This window comes from Schistocerca nitens, chromosome 2, assembly GCF_023898315.1.
Source record: "Schistocerca nitens isolate TAMUIC-IGC-003100 chromosome 2, iqSchNite1.1, whole genome shotgun sequence".
NCBI classification, from domain to species: Eukaryota; Metazoa; Arthropoda; class Insecta; order Orthoptera; family Acrididae; genus Schistocerca; species Schistocerca nitens.
The window spans coordinates 38,690,384-38,708,041 of record NC_064615.1 but is presented as its reverse complement, the minus strand read 5'-3'; the positions used below and the strand labels follow the sequence as shown (position 1 = coordinate 38,708,041).

The 17,658-nt window shown below is 42.4% G+C and overlaps 1 protein-coding gene across 1 annotated transcript in view; it reads left to right on the top strand.

Annotated features, from left to right (window-relative positions):
- LOC126235710 (protein yellow-like) overlaps positions 1 to 17,658 on the top strand; it is a 78,797-nt gene that overhangs the window by 12,067 nt on the left and 49,072 nt on the right. The window contains exons 2-3 of the mRNA XM_049944472.1: positions 2,414 to 2,617; positions 9,206 to 9,381. Of these exons, the coding sequence (XP_049800429.1) occupies positions 2,416 to 2,617; positions 9,206 to 9,381 (378 nt within the window). The 5' untranslated portion in view covers positions 2,414 to 2,415. The remainder of the gene's footprint in view (positions 1 to 2,413; positions 2,618 to 9,205; positions 9,382 to 17,658) is intronic.

Here is a 17,658-nt window from a genome sequence, read left to right as displayed (position 1 = left end):
ACGTGCCGCTATCTCCTATATAAATCCTGCCTGGTAAGGGTCCCACACTGAGGAACAATATTCAAACATCGGTTGAACGAGTGTTTTGTAAGCCCCTTCGTTCATGGATTCATTTCCTTAAGACTCGCACACTGAATATCAATCTCTCACCTACTTTTCCTACTCTCTGTTTTATGCAGTCATTATGCTTTACGCCGCTCCGGCTGGTTAATCCTTGGTATCTTACGGTAGTCAACACGGATTTAGAAAATATCGTTCTTGTGAAAAAAACTAGCACTTTCCTCACACAAAGTGTGACAAGGGATTTCAAAATGATTCCGTATTTCTCCTTTTCAGAAGGCTTTTGACACTACCTCACAAGCGGCTTGTAATCAAATCGAGTGTTTATGGAATATCCTCTCAGTTATGCGAGTGGATTCGTGATTTCCTGTCAGGGACGTTACAGTTCGTAGCAGCTGACGGAAAACCATCCAAAAAACAGAAGTGATCTCTGGTGTTCCCCTGCTGTACGTTATCTATTATCTACATAAACGATTTAGGAGAAATCTGAACAGCCGTCTTAGATTGTTTGCAGATGATGCTGTCATTTACTGTCTAGGAAATTCATCAGAAGATCAAAACAAAGATATCTGTTGGTGCTAAAGTTGGCAACTGACATTAAATAATGAAAAGTGTGAGGTCATCCACACGAATGCCAAAAGAAATCCTTTAAACTTCGGTTAGACGATAAATCAATCAAATCTAAAGGCCATAAATTCAACTAAATGCCAAGAAATTACAATTACGGACAACTTAAATTGGTAGCAACACATAGAAAATGTTGTGGGGAAGGCGAACCAAAGAACGCGATTTATTGCCTCAACACTTAGAAGATGCAACAGAGCTAAAGAGACTGCCTACACTAGGCTCGTCGGTCCTCTTTTGAAGTACTGCTGCACGGTCTGGGTTCCTTACCAGATAAAATTAACGGAGTACATCGAGAAAGTTCAAAGAAGAGCAGCACTTTTTGTATTATCGAGAAATAGGGGAGAGAGTGTCACGGACATGATACAGTGGAATATAGAAATTACAATGTAACAGTTGCCCTGCATTTTACATAGGAAAAACTGGAAGAACCTTCCACACGTGGTATAAAGAACACACAGACGCCTTTCGACTAAGCCATTTTGAAAAATCTACAGTAGCTAACCACATGTATACTAATAAACACAGACTTGACGACATCCACAACAGCCTAACTGTACTTCACACAGAACCCAACAGTAAAAAACTTAATCTACTAGAACAGGTAGAAATAATGCTACACAAAGAACAATATTCCGAAAACTTGTTGAATGAACAAACAGAGTTTAACAGCCACTATTTTTTCTACACCTTTAAAAGTTTATTTTTTCCTGAGGAATCAAATCTATAATAGTACAAACAGCTGACAACCTACAACATGGTGCCAAATAATTATTTTAATAATACCTGTGTACTAATAATACGATATCATATTATCTTTTTTGAAACAAGAAAATCGATTATATTTAGAAGTAGAACATCTGTATGAACGAGAATCTTTGGCATGTTTACGTTCTGCTACTACAATGTGTGAGAAAGTGTGTGACTATGTATATATCCCAGTATGTACTGCAAAATTAAAGATGTACATTGTGTATACCAACTGCACAAAAAAGCAGACATCATACAATGTTAAATTGTAAGTTATTTTCATATTATTAACGCTGTTAAACTTATATCTACAATATACCATGTTATAACACAAAAATGTAATATCAACTGGCAAACAACTAAAAAACCTGATGTAAATAATTAAAAAGCACCTGAAGTTGAGCCTCCAGGGCTCGAAATGCATAGTGCAGTAAATAAACGCAACTTGTGACTGAAGGCGGTTTGTTCTTCATTTTACGAAAGAAAAACAGTCGCGGACGAAACACTGAAAAACAATGGATAAAATTAAGACACTCAGTTTTCTTTTGCTTGATTGGAACTTTTCTAAATCAACATCTGCATTTGTACATCAATATAACAACTCTCAATAAGTGCTATCGGTTACAAAAGTGAGTTTCGTTTCCGTGTATCACTTAAATCTGTCTAACTGTAGGACTATGACCGCTGAAAATTGGACGTTAGTATGTACTTCCCACGACCTCCATAAATGTATGCTACTCCTTTGCACTGTCTTTTTCTCCTACTTTAACTCCATTTCCGCCTGCTTCGCTTGCTGGGCCATCAATGATCACTCACGGAGACTTTCACTTTTGATGTATTTGCCCCTGCTAGACGTCAACGACTGCCTGTACAACGGCTTCAGCCAGTGTAGTAACTCTGGCACTGGGCGTCCACGTCCTAGACTGACAGCACCTCCCTACAGAGGCGTTGGACGCACCTAAACGTGGTTTGTTGACAGGGATGAATCGGCTGGGCGCCGCGATGCTGCTGTTGGCAGCCCTGACGGCGGGTGTGGGCGCGGCCGGGAAGATGCGCATCCTCAACGCCTGGCGGACGCTCGACTTCACCTTCCCGTCGGAGCTCATTCGCCAGGCCATGATACGCAACGGCTCCTACGTGCCGGGGAATTCCATCCCTATTGACGTGCAGCCTTGGCAGAGCGGTAAGTCATCCTCATCCTCGACGTGCATAATTAATCTACAATAGAATTTCCATCATGACGCCCCTCATCATTGGTTTGGCCTCAAGTCTGTCACGAAGTTTCCTCTGTCATTTTCAATACAGGGCACCGAACCACAGCATGTGTGACGCACACTTCCCATTTTTTCTCATTTTGCACCCAAACAAGAGGAAGATCGTTCGCTTATCGAGCGATCTACCATCTGTGTAGACTATCATGCGATAAAATCGTCAAACTTGTTCAGCGACAGTGGGTCACATTTCGAACATCCCTGCCACCCTTCACGGTGGAGAATAAAACGTTTTTAAAAACAATTATGCAAGTCAAAATTAAATTTTTAATATAACACATTTTAAATTGGATTAAAAAATATAGAATAATTCTCCTTGTTCCATACGGATTCCTAGCTCCTTAGAGATAGTCCTGATAATTTGTGCTTGTGAATTTTTAATAGCTATGGCAGTACTTGTAAGCTTTACAACGAAAAACGTGAAACTCAAGCAATACATGACAGATGCATGAATAGATCATTTCCTATCATCTGTTGCATTCACCCCACTTTTTCGTTATACATCTTATAGGTACTGACGTAGCTATTATGAATCCAGAAGCACAAATTTTTAAGACTATCTGTATCGGATTAGAAATCTGTATGGGGCTAGCAGAAATTATTTTCTGGTTTTTACTTCTGAACACGTGAAATTTTTCAATGGATTTTAAATATTTTGATCAGATTATATCCGTTTATTGTACAATATACATATATACTATGTGATCGGAACTATCCGGATACCTCCAAAAACGTACATTTAGGTGCAATGTGCTGCCACCTACTACCAGATACTCCATATTAGCGACCTCAGTAATCATTAGACATCGTGAGAGAGCTGAATAGGGCGCTCCGCGGAACTCACTGACTTCGAACGTGGTCAGGTGTGATTTGTGTCATACGTCTGTACGCGAGATTTACGCACCTCTAAACATCCCTAGGACCACTGTTTCCGATGTGATAGTGAAGTGGAAACGTGAAGGGAGACGCACAGCACAAACGTGTACACGCCGACCTCGTCTGTTGACCGACAGAGACCGCCGACAGTTGAAGAGGATCGTAATATGTAATAGGCAGACATATATCCAGACCATCACACAGGAAATTTGAACTGCATCACGATCCACAGCAAGTACTATGACAGTTGGTGAGAAAACTTGCATTTCATGGTCGAGCGGCTGCTGATAAGCCACACATCACGCCGGTAAATGCCAAACGACGCATCACTTGATGTAAGACGCGTAAACATTGAACGATCGAGCACTTGTTTATAATGCACGGCCTTTCAACAAGATCGAGCACCTGTTGATAATACAGGGCCTGTGGCGGAGGTGTTACATGACAATAACATCCCTGCAATGAACTGGTACGCACAGAGTCCTGACCTCAGTCCTACGGAATACCATTGGGATATTTTAGAACGCCGACTGTGTGCCCGGCCTCACCGACTGACATCGATACCTCTCTTCACTGCAGCACTCCGTGAAGAACGGGACGCCATTCCCCAAGAAAGCTTCCAGCACCTGATTGACTGTATGCCTGCGAGAGTAGAAGCTGACATCAACGCAAGGGTGGGCCAACACCATACTGAAATCCAGCATTACCGTTAGAGGGTGCCACGAAGTTGTAAGTCATTTTCAGTCACGTGCCGGATGCTTTTGATCACATAGTGTAGATACTACCTTTTTGCCCATGGTTTCACCTGAGTACTCATATATCATATACAGAGTGGTCCACTAATCGTGACCGGGTCAAATATGTCACGAAATAAGCATCAAACGAAAAAACTACAAAGATCGAAACTTGTCTAGCTTGAAGGGGGAAACAACATGGCGCTATGGTTGGCCCGCTAGATGGCGCTGCCAAAGGTCGAACGGATATCAACTGCGTTTTTTTAAATAGGAACCCCCATTTTTATTACATATTCGTGTAGTACGTAAAGACGGGCAACGGTGCGACAGGATGCGGAAACTGGTGTGAGTTTCGTCAACTACATCAGCATCAGTACACCTGTCGTAGCGGCTAAGTGGTCAAAACAGACCCACCTTAAGCATTTAGGTGGTGGGTCGTAAAATCAGGGCGGCAAGTGAAAAAAAAAAAAAAGTACGTAAAGAAATGTGAATTTTTTAGTTGGACCACTTTTTTCGCTTTGTGATAGATGGCGCTGTAATAGTCACAAACATGTGGCTCACAATTTTAGAAGGACAGTTGGTAACATGCAGATATTTTAAATTAAAATACAGAACGTAGGTACGTTTGAACATTTTATTTCGGTTGTTCCAATGTGATACATGTACCTTTGTGAACTTATCATTTCTGAGAACGCATGCTCTTACAGCGTGATTACCTGCAAATTCCACATTAATGCAATAAATGCTCAAAACGATGTCCGTCAACCTCAATGCATTCGGCAATACGTGTAATGACATTCCTCTCGAGAGCGAGTAGTTCGCCTTCCGTAATGTTCGCACATGCACTGACAATCCGCTGACGCATGTTGTCAGGCGTTGTCGGTGGATCAAGATAGCAAATATCCTTCAACTTTCCCCACAGAAAGAAATCCGGGGACGTCAGATCCGGTGAACGTGCGGGCCATGGTATGGTGCTTCGACGACCAATACACCTGTCATGAAATATGCTATTCAATACCGCTTCAACCGCACGCGAGCTATGTGCCGGACATCATGTTGGAAGTACATCGCCATTCTGTCATGCAGTGGAACATCTTGTAGTAACATCGGTAGAACATTACGTAGGAAATCAGCATACATTGCACGATTTAGAATGTCATCGATAAATGGGGGCCTATTTTCCTTCCTCCCATAATGCCGCACCATACATTAACCCGCCAAGGTCGCTCATGTTCCACTTGTCGCAGCCATCGTGGATTTTCCGTTGCCCAGTAGTGCATATTATGATGGTTTACGTTACCGCTGGTGGTGAATGACGCTTTGTCGCTAAATAGAACTCGTGCATAAAATCTGTCATCGTCCCGTAATTTCTCTTGTGCCCAGTGGCAGAACCGTACACGACGTTCAAAGTCGTCGCCATGCAATTCCTGGTGTATAGAAATGTGGAACGGGTGCAATCGATGTTGATGTAGCATTCTTAACACCGACGTTTTCGAGGTTCCCGATTCTCGCGCAGTTTGTCTGCTACTGATGTGCGGATTAGCAGCGACAGCAACTAAAACACCTACTTGGGCATCATCATTTGTTGCAGGTCTTGGTTGACGTTTTACATGTGGCTGAACACTTCCTGTTTCCTTAAATAACGTAACTATCCGGCGAACGGTCCGGACACTTGGATGATGTCGTCCAGGATACCGAGCAGCATACATAGCACACGCCCGTTGGGCATTTTGGTCACAATAGCCATACGTCAACACGATATCGACCTTTTCCGCAATTGCTAAACGGTCCATTTTAAAACGGGTAATGTATCACGAAGCAAATACCGTCCGCACTGGCGTAATGTTACGTGATACCACGTACTTATACGTTTGTGACTATTACAGCGCCATCCATCACAAAGCGAAAAAAGTGGTCCAACTAAAACATTCATATTTCTTTACGTACTACACAAATATGTAACAAAAACTGGGGGTTCCTATTTAAATAAACGCAGTTGATATCCGTTTGACCTATGGCAGCTCCATCTAGCGGGCCAACCATAGCGCCATCTGGTTTCCCCCTTCAAGCTATACAAGTTCCGTTCTTTGAAGTTTTTTCGTTTGACGCTTATTTCGTGAGATATTTGGCCCAGTCACGATCAATGGACCACCCTGTATGTTGCACGTCTTCCTCCTCCCCCTCTATCTGTCCATCTGAACTTCCACCCTGCCTCTGCTCAGCCATCCTCGTCCACTCATATACCCCCTGTAAAGCACTCCAATACTTCCTGCACAACATGCAGATCCTGCAGGGCAGCCGAGGTGTCAGACATTACCTACCTTCTTCACTACTAACCACGCCCCTACCGAACAGACGAACAAGAAAACGAGTTAATATTGCATTGTCGTCCAGTTCTGAGATATGTTTCAAATTTCAAGTTTCTAACTCGTTAGGAAGGTAGTTTAAAATTAATTGCAAATTTAGTATCAAACAAGCAGACAGACAAGAGAGCAACTCGTTGTTGTTGCTATTGTTGTGGTCTTCAGTCCTGAGACTGGTTTGATGCAGCTCTCCATGCTACTCGATCCTGTGCAAGCTTTTTCATCTCCAGGTACTCACTGCAACCTACATCCTTCTGGATCTGCTTAGTGTATTCATCTCTTGGTCTCCCTCTACGATTTTTACCCTCCATGCTGCCCTCCAATGCTAAATTTGTGATCCCATGATGCTTCAGAACATGTCCTACTCACCGGTCCCTTCTTCTTGTCAAGCTATGCCACAAACTCCTCTTCTCCCCAATTCTATTCAATACCTCCTCATTAGTTATGTGAACTACCCATCTAATCTTCAGCATTCTTCTGTAGCACCACATTTCCAAACCTTCTATTCTCTTCTTGTCCAAACTATTTATCATCCATGTTTCACTTCCATACATGGCTACACTCCATACAAATACTTTCAGAAACGTCTTCCTGACACTTAAATCTATACACGATGTTAACAAATTTCTCTTCTTCAGAAACGCTTTCCTTGCCATTGCCAGTCTGCATTTTATATCCTACTTCGACCATCATCTGTTATTTTGCTGCCGAAACAGAAAAACTCCTTTACTACTTTAAGTGTCTCATTTCCTAATCTAATTCCCTCAGCATCACCCGACTTAATTCGACTACATTCCATTATCCTCGTTTTGCTTTTGTTGATGTTCATCTTATATCCTCCTTTCAAGACACTGTCCATTCCTTTCAACTGCTCTTCCAAGTCCTTTGCTGTCTCTGACAGAATTACAATGTCATCAGCGAACCTCATTGTTTTTATTTCTTCTCCATGGACTTTAATACCTACTCCGAATTTTTCTTTTGTTTCCTTTACTGCTTGCTCAATATACAGATTGAATAACATCGGGGACAGGCTACAACCCTGTCTCACTCCCTTCCCAAAAGCTGCTTCGCTTTCATGCCCCTCGACTCTTATAACTGCCATCTGGTTTCTGTACAAATTGTAAATAGCCTTTCGCTCCCTGTATTTTAGCCCTGCCACCTTTAGAATTTGAAAGAGAGTATTCCAGTCAACATTGTCAAAAGCTTTCTCTAAGTCTACAAATGCTAGAAATGTAGGTTTGCCTTTCCTTAATCTATTTTCTAAGATAAGTCGTAGGGTCAGTATTGCCTCACGTGTTCCAGTATTTCTACGGAATCCAAACTGATCTTCCCCGAGGTCGGCTTCTACTAGTTTTTCCATTCGTCTGTAAAGAAATCGCGTTAGTATTTAACAACTGTGACTCATTAAACTGATAGTTCGGTAATTTTCACATCTGTCAACAACTGCTTTCTTTGGGATTGGAATTATTATATTCTTCTTGAAGTCTGAGGGTATTTCGCCTGTCTCATATATCTTGCTTACCAGATGGTAGAGTTTTGTCAGGACTGGCTCTCCCAAGGCCGTCAGCAGTTCCAGTGGAATGTTGTCTACTCCCGGGGCCTTGTTTCGACTTAGGTCTTTCAGTGCTCCATCAAACTCTTCACGCAGTATCGTATCTCCCATTTCATCTTCATCTACATCCTCTTCCATTTCCATAATATTGTCCTCAAGCACATCGTCCTTATATAGACCTTCTATATACTCCTCCCACCTTTGTGCTTTCCCTTCTTTGCTTAGAACTGGGTTTCCATCTGAGCTCTTGATATTCATACAAGTGGTTCTCCTTTCTCCAAAGGTCTCTTTAATTTTCCTGTAGGCAGTATCTGTCTTACCCCTAGTGAGATAAGCCTCTAAATCTTTACATTTGTCCTCAAGCCATCCCTGCTTAGCCATTTTGCGCTTCCTGTCGATCTCATTTTTGAGACGTTTGTATTCCTTTTTGCCTGCTTCGTTTACCGCATTTTTGTATTTTCTCCTTTCATCAATTAAATTCAATATTTCTTATGTTACCCAAGGATTTCTACTAGCCCTCGTCTTTTTACCTACTTGATCCTCTGCTGCCTTCACCACTTCATCCCTCAAAGCTACCCATTCTTCTTCTACTGTATTTCTTTCCCCCATTCTTTTCAATTGTTCCCTTATGCTCTCCCTGAAACTCTGTACAACCTCTGGTTTAGTCAGTTTATCCAGGTCCCATCTCCTTATATTCCCATCTTTTTGCAGTTTTTTCAGTTTTAATCCACAGTTCATAACCAATAGATTGTGGTCAGTCCACATCTGCCCCTGGAAATGTCTTACAATTTAAAACCTGGTTCCTAAATCTCTGTCTTACCGTTATATAATCTATCTGAAACCTTCTAGTATCTCCAGGATTCTTCCAAGCATACAACTCAATAAGAGTGTGTTAAGAAAAAGAGGGGCGGGAGGTGAGGTACATGGGAAGGGCTCGACAGCAGGGGATCACACTCGGGTTTCCGCGTGCCGCAGAGCGCGGCCTGTGGAGCATGCTGGTGACGATCCCACGCTTCAAGAAGGGCGTGCCCGCCACGCTGGCCGTGGTGCCGCCCAAGGGGGACACCGGCACGCCGCTGCTGCCCTTCCCGGACTGGCGCTCCAACCTGCAGGGCAACTGCGACGGCTTCACCTCCGTCTTCAGGGTGCAGGTAAGAGCAGCCTCTGCCACGTCTGGGCAGTCTCCTCGTAGCGTAGCAAATTTGCGTTTTTGGAACTTGTCTGTCACACATCCAAAGACTTTTTTAATAACATTCAAAAATTTAGGTATGGTAAAAACTATTTATCAAGCAGCGAGGGAAATTTGTCAGACTGTAACAACTGGCGTGGTATTACATTGATGTCAGTGCCCAGTAAGGTCCTCACCAGAATTATTTTAAGCAGATTTAAAGAATCCCTTGAAAAGCGACTGCGTAAAGAACAGGCCGGTTTTAGGGCACAACGCAGTTGTGTTGATCTTATTAACACTCTTAGGAGCATTTTAGAGCAAAGCAAAGAATTCCAAGCAACCATGTACCTGGCATTCATTGATTTTGAAAAGGCCTTCGATTCCGTGAAACATAAAGTGCTCTGGCAGGTATTGCGGAAGTATGGCATACCACAGAAGATCTTAAACATCATAAAAGATCTATATGATGGCTACAAATGCTGTGTACTCCACAAGGGAAATATGACAGAGCCCATAAAAGTAACAACTGGAGTCCGTCAGGGTTGCGTTTTGTCACCAACACTTTTTCTACTCGTTCTAGACTCTGTTATGAGAAGAGTCACAGCAGGCAGGAGACGAGGAATCCAGTGGGGGATCCACGAACGTCTGGAGGATTTGGATTTTGCACACGACATAGTTTTACTAGCTCCAAGGCTGACTGATATGCAAGCTAAATTAAACTTGCTGAAAGAAGAAGCAGAGACTGCTGGCCTCAAGATAAATACAGGCAAAACAAAGGAAATGAGACTAAATTCAGGGAACATGGAGGTGCCATTGTTAATAGGTGAGCAGCGGGTGGAGACTGTCAACTCATCCCTGTATCTGGGTAGTATAGTGGCGGAAGATGGTGGAGCTGGAGATGACGTGAAAAACCGCATTAAAAAGGCAAATGCTGCCTTCATACAATTGTATCCAAAGTGGAAAAATAGAAATATCATGTACAAAACAAAAATCCGTATTTTTAATACAAATGTGAAGGCTGTCCTTCTGTGCGCCAGTGAAAGCTGGAAAATGGATAAAAAGATAACATCCCAGTTACAAAGCTTCATAAATACATGTCTTCGATGCATCATGAATATCTGGTGGCCAGAAAAAATATGTAATGAGGAGCTCTGGCGAATAACAAACCAGATACCTATAGAAGACCAGATACGAGAGAGAAAGTGGGGCTGGTTGGGGCACACCTTAAGAAAACCAGATGGATCCATCGAGAAAAAAGCATTGGAATGGAATCCTCAGCGAACAAGGAAGAGAGGAAGACCAAGGGGCACATGGAAGAGGACAGTGGAAGGGGAAGCAAAAAGAGTTGGCAAGACCTGGGCAGAATTGAGGCAAATGGCCAAAGACAGAGACGGATGGCGAGTTCTCCTGGATGGCCTGCGCCCCAATAGGGGCCAAAGGAATTAAGTCAAGTCAGTCATGTTGGATGTAATCCCTTGGACGGAGGAAGATTTAATAATCTGCTTCTCCTCTTCATAACTGCGCGGTGTCACGAATTCACGTCAGTCTCTTTATCCGCCCGTTCCAGGTATTTGCGAATCGGCGATTCCGCTGCAAGAGAAAAAATGTAAATGAGCATTTCGCATCTTGACCTATTTCTCTAACGTCGATCAGTTGCAGAATTTTGGAACACGTATTATGTTCGAGTATAATGACTTTTCTGGAGAGTAGAAATCTTCTCTGTAGGAATCAGCATGCGTTTCGAAAAAGACGATCGTGTGAAAGCCAGCTCGCGCTATTCGTCCACGAGACTCAGAGGGCCATAGACACGGGTGCCCAGGTAGATGCCGTGTTTCTTGACTTCCGCAAGGCGTTCGGTACAGTTCCCCACAGCCGTTTAATGAACAAAGTAAGAGCATATGGACTTTCAGACCAATTGTGTGATTGGATTGAAGACTTCCTGGATAACATAACGCAGCAAGTCATTCTCAATGGAGAGAAGTCTTCCGAAGTAAGAGTGACTTCAGGTGTGCCGCAGTGGAGTGTCGTAGGTCCGTTGCTATTCACAATATACATAAATCACCTTGTGGATGACATCGGAAGTTCACTGAGGCTTTTTGTGGATGATGCTGTGGTATATCGAGAGGTTGTAACAATGGAAAATTGTACTGAAATGCAGGACGATCTGCAGCGAATTGACGCATGGCAATTGAATCTCAATGTAGACAAGTGTAATGTGCTGCGAATACATAGAAAGAAAGATCCCTTATGATTTAGCTACAATATAGCAGGTCAGCAACTGGAAGTAGTTAATTCCATAAATTATCTGGGAGTACGCATTAGGAGTGATTTAAAATGGAATGATCGTATAAAGTTGATCGTCGGTAAAGCAGGTGCCAGACTGAGATTCATTGGAAGAATCCTAAGGAATTGCAATCCGAAAACAAAGGAAGTAGGTTACAGTACGCTTGTTCGCCCACTGCTTGAATACTGCTCATGAGTGTGGGATCCGTACCAGATAGGGTTGATAGAAGAGATAGAGAAGATCCAACGGAGAGCAGCGCGCTTCGTTACAGGATCATTTAGTAATCGCGAAAGCGTTACAGAGATGATAGATGAACTCCAGTGGAAGACTCTGCAGGAGAGACGCTCAGCAGCTCGGTACGGGCTTTTGTTGAAGTTACGAGAACATACCTTCACCGAGGAGTCAAGTAGTATATTGTTCCCTCCTAGGTATATCTCGCGAAGAGACCATGGGGATAAAATCAGAGAGATTAGAGTCCACACAGAGGTATACCGACAATCCTTCTTTGCACAAACAATACAAGACTGGAATAGAAGGGAGAACCGATAGAGGTACTCAAGGTAGCCTCCGCCACACACCGTGAGGTGGCTTACGCGCAGTATGGATGTAGATGTAGATGTAGTTGTGCCGGGGAAGTTCGGCCGCCAAACTCTAGTCTTACTTCAGTCGACGCCACTCTGGGCGACTTGCGCGCCGGTGATGAGGATGAGGACAACACAACACCCAGTGTCTGAGCGGAGGGAATCTCCAACCCAGCCGCTGCAAGACGTACTTGGACGACTGTCGGCGAAGCAATGATTGATCGGCGGCCCCGCATCAACTCTCTGCTCCACCACATACTGAAACACTTTGCGATAAATGTTGTCAACCTCGCTTTAATCCTCGAATCGAGGTTAAAAATTCACGACTCTGACTCATCTAATAACTGACCTGCAGGAATCTCATAATAGTCAGATAAATTCAGAGGTTCGACCACTGTAGTGGAAACATGTAATGCCTGCAGTCTCATCTTGATCTCCAACTAGTTGCTTATCACGTTATCGGCAACTTCAGAAAGGTAAAATATCCCGAGATATCAGATTAAAAATATGGAGAGAAAGACATACAAGAATCAAGCAAGTCCTCTGAGACAATGCGGCTTATTGTACTGTATATCGCCATTCCGTTTCTACAAACCAGTTCAGTATCAGATAGCAATGGTCCCGCAAGGAAATACATAACTTTAGCTTTGGCTAAATCTTTGCCTACTTGATTAGAAGTCACAACTACCGATCAGCTTTCGCTACAGCCGTACAGTACCGTGCCGCTCCTAAACGACAAAGGCATCCTACCACTCTACCAAATCGAGAACTACGCATGCAACTTGTAATGTAATGTGTGCCTCACTGCTTTTTTTTAAACTAATTTGTGCCTGATTTTATTCTGAGAAGCGCAGTAATGTATTAAATACCGTAAATGTAGATGTGACAATGTGACTCAAAAAGTACTTGCAGTGAAGTGAAGCGCAGCCGGGCAGCAACAAACTCTTTAGGGCGCAATCCCCGCAACGATAGTAGTTGTGAATCTTCTTTGAGTATGGACTCTAAAAAAAAAAAAAAAAAAAAAAAAAAAAAAAAAAAAAAAAAAAAAAAAAAAAAAAAAAGGACTGTTAATCTGTATCTTGTGGAAAGAGGACGTGTTGCTAGGCCGTCGCTCAGAACGTATTGTTACATTTAATGAAAATTGATATTTTAGTGATAAAACCGAGTGAAGCATGTGTAAGAGTTGCCAAACATTAATGTATACAAATTTTCTGGAATTGAAGAATAGGAATATCCTGTTTTTGGAAAAGCAGGTGAACTTCATTGTCGTTGCCGTCTATCTGTCGACAGAATTGTAAGTGTACAAAGTTCACTAAAATACAGGAAAAGAAATGCAATCTCTACAGTTTTCATTCAATAAGTAACAACCTCTCATAACTTCTTAATTAAAGTAATTGGATTATGTTCTTGTACAATAGTATGGTGCTGAACTCCACTGACCAATTTTGATGTAGAAGGACGTGTAGTTTGAACGAAGTCTCTGTGCCAAGCAATCTCCTTTTCTCACGAAAAGCAGATCGCTGTTTCATCTTATTTACTTACAACAGTGGTCCCTTAGGTATGAAAAGGTACGAAAACTTGGGCTCAAAGCTATCCGCAATACGGCCAAGTAACTAACAGAGTCGTATTTTAAACCTTAAAGAACAATAACTTTCTCCAAATTGTAATACGTCACCAACTGGTGCAGAAGCTGATCATTCAAGGAGGCAGCAACCAAAATTCAGGTACCACTTACGACTTAAAGTAAAAATCTCAATCAAAAATCAATCTCTCTCTCTCTCTCTCTCTCTCTCTCTCTCTCTCTCTCTCTCTCTCTCTCCAAACACATATACAAATATTGATATTATTATTTAAAAAAAAAGTCATTTTTATATTGGCGCCCGAACATAACATTACAAACTCTCTCTAAGCCTGTCTTCTTCCCTCCACGAAGGCCTGCGACGTACTCCCATGTTTAACCACTTCATAAAAAAATTCTGAAAATTATCAAATGTGTTTGGCCTGTGCTGTCGTTGCAGAATGCATGATTTGTTCCTCGCCACATTCTTGTCGGTTCAACCCTTTCAGCACCTAACAATACCTCACTCGTGACTGTTTGGCAAACGAGCGTTTAGAAAAGTCCCCATGATTCATCGGGAAACGCAGCGAAAAACTCAGTGAGAACATCCCAATTGATCTGGGAAGAATACCATACCCCTCTCATACTTCTGGCAAAAAGAGTGCCCCAGTTCACGAGAAATTTCAAATGCCTGCCGAAAATCTAGCTGATCCCTTCTCAGCACCTACTGCGGTCTGCCACTTTGTAATTAAAGAGCGTAAAATTAATCTGCGGATTTAAAATAGATCGAAAAACTACTTCTGAGGCAACGCATCCCCATCGGCATGGAAAATATACATTACATTATAGTTCACATCTAAGCCCTCTCACATTTCTACGTGATACGATTTGGGCACCTGGTGTTTCTATGTCACTTATGAATGATTGCAGAAACTTATCTTTTGGCCACAAGACATCGGGCGTGCCACGTTTCAAAGAGAAACCAGTGATGTTCACCTGTGGTCTATCCTAAGATAACGACTTCATTAGCTGACGAAACTAGTCACCAGAATACTGCAATGGTGAAAAATCGATTGGTAAATGTAATAAGACTCACCTTAAAAAGTGTTCTCGGCCCTACGTATTCCAGCACATTGTTCCTCTTCACACTCCTAGTCAAATGCTTCACAGTGCCCTGTGAGAGGAACATAGAAATTTCGTGACAAGTCTGTAACGTATCACGGATCAATATTGGCTCTGAGCACTATGGGACTCAATTGCTGAGGTCATTAGTCCCCTAGAACTTAGAAATAGTTAAACCTAACTAACCTAAGGACATCACACACATCCATGCCCGAGGCAGGATTCGAACCTGCGACCGTAGCGGTCTCGCGGTTCCAGACTGCAGCGCCAGAACCTCGCGGCCACTTCGGCCGGCCACTTGTGTGACATTTGTCAATGATATGTCTTATGCATTCAGTTCAAGCGTTGCTTTATTTCTCTGCTGAAGATATTTTTCCAGCAACAGACAGTACTTCCACCGGATACGCCCCATTTCATGCGCAATCGGCAAATTTCGTCCCGCCTTCTAGTGCTCCCTGCGCAATCCGGTGGAAGAGAAGAGCAACAAAAGCAATGGATAGCATTACCAAGTCCAGGAAGCGACTGTCAAACCTCCAAACAAGAACCAACGTTACACAAAAGTGTAACAATTTGCCGGCCGGAGTGGCCGAGCGGTTCTAGGCGCTTCAGTCTGGAACCTCACGACCGCTAGGTCGCAGGTTCGAATCCTGCCTCGGGCATCGATGTGTGTGATGTCCTTAGGTTAGTTAGGTTTAAGTAGTTCTAAGTTCTAAGGGACTGATGACCTCAGCTGTTAAGTCCCTTAGTGCTCAGAGCCATTTGAACCATTTTTTGTAACAGTTTCTATGTCAGACACAGCTCATTACAACGGTGGAGTCACTGATGACAGTGCCACTAAAGCAGAGTTATTAAAAACGGTTTTCCGAAACTCCTTCACCAAAGAAGACGAAGTAAATATTCCTGAATTCCAATCAAGAACAACTGCCAAGATGAGAAACATAGAAGTAGATATCCACGGTGTAACAAAGCAGCTTAAATCACTTAATAAAGGCAAGGCCTCCGGTCCGGATTGTATACCAGACAGGTTCCTCTCAGAATATGCTGATAAATAGCTCCATATTTAGCATTTATATACAACCACTCACTCACAGAAAGATACGTACCTAAAGACTGGAAAATTTCTCACGTCACATCAATACCCAAAAAGGGAAGTAGGAGTAATCCGCTGAATTACAAGCCTATATACTAACGTCGATTTGCAGTAGGGTTTTAGAACATATACTTTATTCGAACATTATGAAGTAGCTCGAAGAAAACGATTTATTGACATATAGTCAGCACGGAATCAGAAAATATCGTTCTTGTGAAACACAACTAGCTCTTTATACTCATGAAGTAATGCGTGCTATCGACAGGGGATGTCAAATTGATTCCATATTTTTAGATTTCCAGAAGGCTTTCAACACCGTTCCTCACAAGCGTCTTCTAATCAGACTGCGTGCCTACGGAATATCGCCTCAGTTGTGCGACTGGATTGATGATTTCCTGTGAGAAAGGTCACAGTTCGTAATAATAGACGTAAAGTCATCGAGTGAAACAGATATTAACGACATAGGAGACAATCTGAGTAGCCGTCTTAGATTGTTTGCAGATGATGCTGTCATTTACCGTCTTGTAAGGTTATCAGATGACCAAAACGAATTGAAAAATGATTTAGGTAAGATATCTGTATGGTGCGAAAAGTGGCAATTGGCCCTGAATAAGGAAAAGTGTGAAGTTATTCACTTGAGTACTAAAAGAAATCCGCTAAATTTCGATTAAGCGATAAGTCAAATTAATCTGAAGGCTGTAATTTCAAGTAAATTCTTAGGGATTGCAATTATAAATAACCTAAATTGGAACGATCACGTAGATAAAGTTATGGGTAGAGCAAACCAAAGACTGCGATTCATTGGTAGAACACTTAGAAGGTGCAACAGGTCTACTAAAGAGACTGCTTACACCACGCTTGTCCGCCCTAGTCTGGAGTATTGCTGTGTGGTGTGCGATACACATCAGGTGGGACTGACGGATGACATTGAAAAAGGTCAAAGAAGGGCAGCACGTTTTGTATTGTCGCAAAGTAGTTGGGGTAGTGCCTCAGAAAAGACACGTGAATTGGAGTGGCAATCATTGAAACAAAGGCGTTTCTCGATGCGACGGGATCTTCTCATGAAATTTCAATCACCAGTTTTCTCCTCCGATTGCGAAAGGATTCTGTTGGCACCCACCTACATAGGGAGAAATGATCATCACGATAAAATAGAGAAATCAGGGCTCACACATACAAATTTAAGTGCTCATTTTTGCCGGGCGTAGTTCGAGAGTGGAACGATAGAGAGACAGCTTGAAGGTGGTTCATTGAACCCTCTGTTAGGCTCTTTATTGTGAATAGCAGAGTAATCACGTCGATGTAGATTATCCACATAGCAGTGTGGAATATACTAACATGATAATCACTTAATAAACAGTATGAAGAGACTGTATAATTGAACTTATATTAAACTTGATGTCCACAATTAGACAGGAGGAGAATTTTAACAAACTACGGTGTAAAACAAGTGTGCTCTATATCGCCTACTCTTCTTAATATTCATATAGACCACACCATCCACGGGAAAAATCAAGTATGAAACAATATTGTAACTGAAGATCAGATTTTGGAAGAAGTTCAGCACTTCAGTTACCTAGAGAGCTATATTACTTTTAACGAAGATAAGGATGTAGGTATTAAAT